This window comes from Nuphar pumila, chromosome 10, assembly GCF_984573655.1.
Source record: "Nuphar pumila chromosome 10, dmNupPumi1.hap1.1, whole genome shotgun sequence".
NCBI classification, from domain to species: domain Eukaryota; kingdom Viridiplantae; phylum Streptophyta; class Magnoliopsida; order Nymphaeales; family Nymphaeaceae; genus Nuphar; species Nuphar pumila.
Genome location: NC_143258.1, coordinates 7,631,220 through 7,638,293, shown reverse-complemented (window position 1 = coordinate 7,638,293; position 7,074 = coordinate 7,631,220). Strand labels below are relative to the sequence as shown.

Here is a 7,074-nt window from a genome sequence, read left to right as displayed (position 1 = left end):
AATAAATAGGAAGAAAGTGTCAAAGCCCAATTTGAGAGTGACCCCCACGCCATAGAATGGGAGTCTTTCCTGTGCAATACACACAATGGCTTGAAGTCAAAAGCGGATAATGACTGTGAACAATACCTATCTAGAAGTTCTAAACTTGTGAACCAGCAATAAGATGGAAGTAACCTAACTTATCTAGAGCATCAGACCTCAGGGTTAGGATGGGTAGGACTTGAATAACCCATGTCAATGGATACAGGAGGATCAGATGGAGCATGACAGACCATAGGTCAGAATATTTGCAAACCACCTTGGCTACACCCATTGGTAAAGTGACTCCAAACAAGAATATAGTCAAACAGGACTATGATGAATGAGAAAACCAGCAAAGAGCATGCTTGACCTAAATACAGTCTCATGATAGAAGATTGAAGACACATCTTAAAACGAGCTCTTGATGTGCGACAATGGTACATGTCACCCAAACCCTTCAAGCAAGAACTGTACAGGCAGAAAAGGTGGACAAAATCTTGCCAAAAGGATTCTCACCTTGATATCAATCCTGGATCTTCATCAGAGAACCCATATCCATGGAGCAAAAAAGTTTTGAGAAAGGCAAAGAAAACGAAAGAATCATTTGATGATAAGTTGGAAGAAGAAAATTAACCAAGGACTCCCATTTGAGCCTCATCCTCTCTCTAATAAGGCTAGTGTCTATGGTATCAATAAATACCAGATCTATGAGATGATTTTTTACTTGGACAACACAATCAGAATCCAAGCTAAGTATGAGGAATGTGTCAAAGAACAAAGTGAACGATTCTCTATAGAAGTAGAAATTCAAGAGAATATTCAGAGAGAATTGGACTGTATGCAAAAGAAAACAGAATAATTCCTCTCCCTCCTCTTGATCTAGATGATAATATTTCTGATGTTGAATGAACATTTAGAAACCAAATGGAAAGAAAGAAAAAAGATAGGATACGGCCTGGATCATGGTCAGACCCAATGTAAACTTTATCCGATACAACCAACTTCATATCCAGATCTAAATCTGGATTGAATCCATATTTTTTTGTAGCAATGTTTGATCCAAGCCTAAATGGATTAGTTACTGGCTGGATCATGCTTGATCTGTATTAATCTAATTTTGATTTAAATGCAATAGATCTGAATTCAAGCATGGACTAGATGGATTAGAAGTGAAGTTGTATCTAAATGTATATGATGGAGCTAAGTCTATTAAAAGATTGGAAACAAGTTTTTTTTACATACAAAATGTACAAATAGTTCAGATTGGATATGAAATCAAACGTACACCCAACACAAAGTGTCGATCTAAATCCAAACATTAGATCAATCCAATTGATGAATTTCAAATCCAATCCCAATGCATATTTATTCTTAAGGATCTATATCCGAAAAAAGTGTCAGATCCAAATCAATGTTATCAGCAAACCTGATCCACTGCACCCCTCTCTCGAAACAAGTTTTTTTTTTACTAAAGGTGGACATTGTGCCAGATTGACCCCAGCCAAACCAAGGGCCTATAAAGGCTCGACAGGCCCGACCTAGACTCAGTCCTGCTGAAAACCTAGCCTAGGTTCTTGTTGGGCCTGAGCCGAGCCCAGGTAGAATCGGGCTTGGCCGGGTTAGGTCCATACAATTCACTTTGGGCGGGTTTTGCTACCCGAACTCCCCGCATCGGACCCGTTCTGCTCCCCAGAATGGACAAGGGCATTGCGGTCTTAAAATAAAAATCAGGGGGCAATGATGTCAAATTCCACCCGCCATAAAAACCCTAGATTTCGTTCTAGGGTTTCTCTGCGTCGTCATCGTCGTCCCCAAAAACCCTTCTGCCTTTCTCCCCAAATCCCTACGCGTCGAGTCGCCATGGGTAAGCGTCTCTCTCTTTCCAGATATCGGAAATATCTGGTTTATTCCTGAAATGGAGGTTTCTTTTTCCTCGATTCGTGTTCTCTCCGTTTTTCTTGCGATTTCTTGATCCAATTTTTCTGTTTGCCTTCTGTTTTTTACCCCATTGCTGTTGATAGCGAGGATCAAGGTTCACGAGCTCAGGACGAAGACGAAGACGGAGCTTCTGAACCAGCTTAAGGATCTGAAGGCTGAGCTCGCGCTCCTCCGTGTCGCCAAGGTCACCGGCGGTGCCCCCAACAAGCTCTCCAAGATGTACTCCTCTCTCTCTTGTTTTTTCCTTGGATTCGGTTAGTTTCTGGTGTTTCGTTCTTGTTCTTATTGTTGCTGTTCTTCGAATGCAGAAAGGTCGTGAGGTTGTCGATCGCCCAGGTGTTGACGGTCATCTCGCAGAAGCAGAAGGCTGCGCTCAGGGAGGCCTACAAGAAGAAGAAGTACATTCCGCTCGATCTGAGGCCCAAGAAGACCCGATCCATTCGCCGCCGTTTAACCAAGCATCAGGTGTTTATCTCCTTTCTTTCTTTCTTAGTTTCTATGGTTTTGCTCTCATCTTATTCTCTATATGCAATTAAGAGGTTCCTCATTGTATAGCTCCGCATGCACTTTATCCACAGCTTCTTTGTTTTTTTGCGATCCTGGATCAATTATGCTATGATTTTTTGGTGAACTGAACGGTCGTTGCCTTTCCGCAATGCGGGGAATTTATGCTCTAGCTAGAAGATTTATCGTCATGGGTAATATTTTTGGTGCGGATTCAGTAAGGCTGTTTAAGTTGCTCATAGATGATTTTGTATAAATGTCGTTCATAGTCTCGATTACTTCTACTTTCCCAAACCAAGTTTTTTTCTTTTTTGCTGATGTGGGAAGTGTACTTCCATGATCTTTTTCGTTGTGTTTCGAAAACCATTGGAACGATGCTTCAATCTTTTCAAATATGAAATTTATTTTGCATTTTGATCGATTTGTATGGAAAGTTGACCATCTTTTCTTCAGTTTAAAATGTCCATTTGTACACTTTCCTCATTTTCTTCCCCTAGGATGTGGACCACCTGATTTTACACATTGCTTTTTCATGTGCCTTATTTCATTCTTTGGCAGCCATGAGATGGTGAGGTTGTGAGAACATCCGACTTTTTCTTTTTCTAATTTTGGGGCCATCAATTTCTCGGTAAAGCCAAAGTAAGAAATTAAGCATAAATCATCTTTATTCATAGTTCTTGCTAAAATGCATTTTGTTTCTTGTACGATGCGTTTTTGGCAACATTGTTCTTGGGGTTGGTACATTTGTATATACAACTAAATGCTTGTTCTGTGCTTAATCATTTGATTGGGGCTTGTTTGTGCTGTCTGAACGTCTCCGTGCAACATTTATCTCGGCATATAGGGGCATCACTGAACTGGTTCATGTGGAGTAAATAATTTCTATTTGGAAGAGGTAGTTAAACCTTCCCTGTATGCTTAAAACATTGGCTTCAATATTAAGGTAATGAAGTTGGACTTTATTTGGACTAATGGATGGATACAAGGAAAACCACTATGTAGTTAAAAGCAGTAGGCAGTGCCTAGGCGGTGAGTCCCTAAAAAGACTAGTCAGGGACTAGGCAGATTAGTAGGTACCTCAATTTAAAAAAAAATAAAAAAAAAATATGCTGATGATCAATATAGTTAGTTCGGTAATGAACCAACTACTGGTGATCAATAGACGTAAATGGAAATCCTGATATTGTGGGAGGAAGCCATTACACCATGGTCTGGCCCACGTGGCCAAGTGTGAGATGTTGGCCATAAAAATAAGGCATGTGGTTATGATGGCCTCACTTGTAACCACTTGGCAAGTGGCTGTTGCGTACTTTTATTAACCATATGGTGAGATAGCTTTTGATTATGATAGTTTCAATAACTAAATATTTGTTGCACAGTTATTTTCACTAAGCATTTACTGCACAATTTTAAATAACGAAGCATTTTTACAGAGGAATAGAAATGAGAAAAAACTCCTTGTGTGTACTGATCCCTTATTGATTCTCAACCTAACTGCATTTTTGCTCATTGATCTCAAGCCTGCTTGGTTGAGTCTTTCGCTGCTTACATTCCAACAATATTTGATTCATGTCTCTCTGAACTGGCCCTTTAGAAAATTTATCTAACAATGGAATTGCCAAACATAACATAGCTTAGTTGTCTTAGGGATTTCATCATTGATGTGCATGACAACTGTCATATCCATGCATGCTTGTTGGTGTCTTGCATACATTCATGCATTTCAGACGTTGTTTTGAATAAGTTTGCAGTGGACTTCTTGTACATTGTTATGAAGTTCAGCAGTTCAACTTCTCCATAATTAGGAATTTATAGCAGACTGCAGCCTCTTGCAGGCATGAAGGCCTACTTGAGCTATGCTGGCTTACAGGGATTGAAATTGCTTCGTAGTATGAGTTCTAGAAGCTCATCATCTAGGTGCTGATATTGTTTTGCTGGCAGAATCCTACATGAGCCCCCAACGTCTCAAGTCTGAACAAATTTTACCATCCAGAAATACCTTTTCCTTTTCCTTCGATTGGTTCCAACATCAGCTTTTCTTAACAAACAAAGATTTTTAGTCATAGTGGACCTTTTACATTATTGATTATTCCCTCCTGCAAAACCTGCAACTTTGAATCTGTCAGAGATGTAGAGAAACAATAAAGGGGTATTTTTTTCCCTCAATTTACTAAATTGTTTTCTTTAGTAGTAGTTGCCAAGAAGTCCCAATTTTGGCCATTTTCCTGGAGCTGTATGACTTCTCTCCTCAAAACATATATACCATATTGAAGGGATTCTTGGAGCCCCAATTTCTTTCAATTGGGGAGCTTAAAATCTGTTGAAAGTTTTGAATTCATTCAACAAGTATGCATTTTTTCCTGTTATAGTTTGGTTACCATTTTTTCTTTTTTAGAGATTCTAATAGCCTTTGTGCAGATCATCTTCTGCAAAATGTTAGCTCAGAAACAAATTGATTGGGTAACCTCATCAGTTGTTATGCTTTTTAAACACTATTTCCTTGTGGCAAAAAATGTTGCTTAGATCAGCAATAGGTTTATTCTCACCTTATCAAGGAAAACTTCGCTATTTCTTCAAAAGATTTCCCTATATAACAATTTTCAACTTTCTTGGGTTATTGGTTATGAAGGTTTCTCAGCTCAGCACAAGTAATAGGTTTTTTCTTTTTGGGCTAGCTGTTTCTTAATTTTCTTTCTTGGATAGTTTATTTCTTGGTCACAATTTAGTACAATCTTATGATTCCTTCAGTTAATGGCTTTTTATACTCAAGTGAGGTTTTTTTTATCAAATCTTCCATTCAGATTTCTCATCCAGTATCATCGGGGTGCTTCCTATTCTTTTTTTATTTAGTTAAAATCCTGAGCGTGGAGTTTTATTCAGCCTTGGATTGAACCTTGGTCATTTTGTTTTATATAATAGGATAATGCACAAAATGAATATGGCAATGATGCATTATTATCAATGTCTTGATCTCCATTATTAGCTTCTAAATCAGATTAGGGTTTTGATTTTTAGGAATGTAGAACTTGCAGCTTGACCAATGCTCAAGCCTCATGGATGTTATCCTAGTCACTTTAGGTGTATCGGAAGGGATTAAATTTCACCCTGAATGCGGTCCATTTTGAGATTGTTTTGTTTGTAGTTGGTCCCTTGATGTTCTTATAGGGTTTCCTACGTTGAATCACAAGCCATGATGATGCATGAAAGATTGCTTTTCAGCAAAGTTAAACTTGCACCTACGTTGAATCACAAGCTATGATGTTCAAGTTTATTATAATGATGAAAATCATACAAAATTTGTTTCAAAAAACCAAAATCAAACCTCCATTAGAGGCTGCCAGTCTGGGGGGGTGGTCTTTCCACGCTCTGTACAACCCCGCTTTAGCAATCTTCCACTAATTGTGTGGCCATTAGTCACTTGATTTTACCAGAACTTGGGCTTGAAAGTTCACAGGTATTCCTAAATCTTGCTCCAACTTTGCAGGCTTAAAGTGTAAACTTTAAGATGACATGTCTTATTCTCATATTTAATCCACGCTTAATAGTTTGCACGCTTCCTCCTGTATAATTAATTTTTTTTTCATAACAATATATAATTAAATTTGTGAATGTGATATTTATGTACACGATCTTGATGAAACCTTTTATCCAGAGACGTTAATCTCTCTCTCTCTCTCTCTCTCTCTTGTTTGAACTCATGCCTTTGTGCTTATGATTGCAGGCATCTTTGAAGACTGAGCGCGAGAAGAAAAGGGAGAAGTACTTTCCATTGAGGAAATATGCGATCAAAGTGTAGGCTTAGTGAAGACGGAATTTAATGGTCATCATTTGTTTTTGGATGGAGGATCTAAAAATGTTTCAATTTTGTGGGAAATTGATTTTGTTCACTGCTTGAATACTCTTATAATTTTTTGCCTCTTCTAGACTAAGAATTTTAAGAAAATTTCTCCTTTTGTTGTGGTTGAGAAATGATGATTGAGGGATTTGATCCAAGTTCGAATGGTACCAAAATACTTTTCTGTTTCCTACTAGATTTCGATTGTTTTACTTTTGTCTGCACCACAAACGCGGTACCGATGGGTAATAAACTAATAATCTCATTATTTATGCATTATTAATTAAATACGATCATACAAGCTGACTTTATCATAGTTTAGGCCTTGTTTGGAAACTCGGCGTTGAGGGCGCCAGAGTGGATCTGGGGAATACCCATCGCCACTGACTGTTTGGGGAGGTTTTGAATAAAAGCAAAAATAAGGAACTGGGGTGGCATTTGCCACTTCAAGTTCCTCATTTCAGCTACCACCTTACTGAGGAGGTTGTTGCCAACTATCACCCGGGTTCCCATGACTGCTTGCGATTTAAATGCAGGCATTAAAGTGGCCATTTCAAACGGGCAACCGGTTGAAAGTGGAATTTTTGAAAAACAAATGGTTGGCAGCATATAGGGATTTTAATGGGTTGGTTCTGTTTACATCTAAAACCAATTGTTTTTTTTTAGATATTTACACGGAGAAACCACTCTCAGGATGAGAGACCTAGCCGTGCTGGCTAGGGATGGCAGTGGACTTGTGGAAAGCGGGGCCTCGCCCCGTTTGGACCGGGGATGAA

At 38.7% G+C, this 7,074-nt stretch overlaps 1 protein-coding gene across 1 annotated transcript; it reads left to right on the top strand.

Moving 5' to 3' along the window:
* The first annotated feature begins 1,772 nt into the window (after window positions 1-1,772).
* Window positions 1,773-6,389, top strand: LOC149823417 (large ribosomal subunit protein uL29-like). Its single transcript, XM_090020042.1, has 4 exons — window positions 1,773-1,885; window positions 2,043-2,178; window positions 2,268-2,424; window positions 6,185-6,389. The coding sequence occupies exons 1-4, from the start codon at window positions 1,882-1,884 to the stop codon at window positions 6,257-6,259; spliced, it is 372 nt and encodes a 123-aa protein (XP_089876168.1). The 5' UTR covers window positions 1,773-1,881; the 3' UTR covers window positions 6,260-6,389.
* Window positions 6,390-7,074: the final 685 nt, after the last annotated feature.

Bases quoted from the DNA above. Each gene is read 5' to 3' on its own strand.
- LOC149823417 (XM_090020042.1), top strand. The intron at 2,179-2,267 runs GTACTCCTCTCT...CTTCGAATGCAG, and splicing joins CCCAACAAGCTCTCCAAGAT to AAAGGTCGTGAGGTTGTCGA. The intron at 2,425-6,184 runs GTGTTTATCTCC...TTATGATTGCAG, and splicing joins GCCGTTTAACCAAGCATCAG to GCATCTTTGAAGACTGAGCG.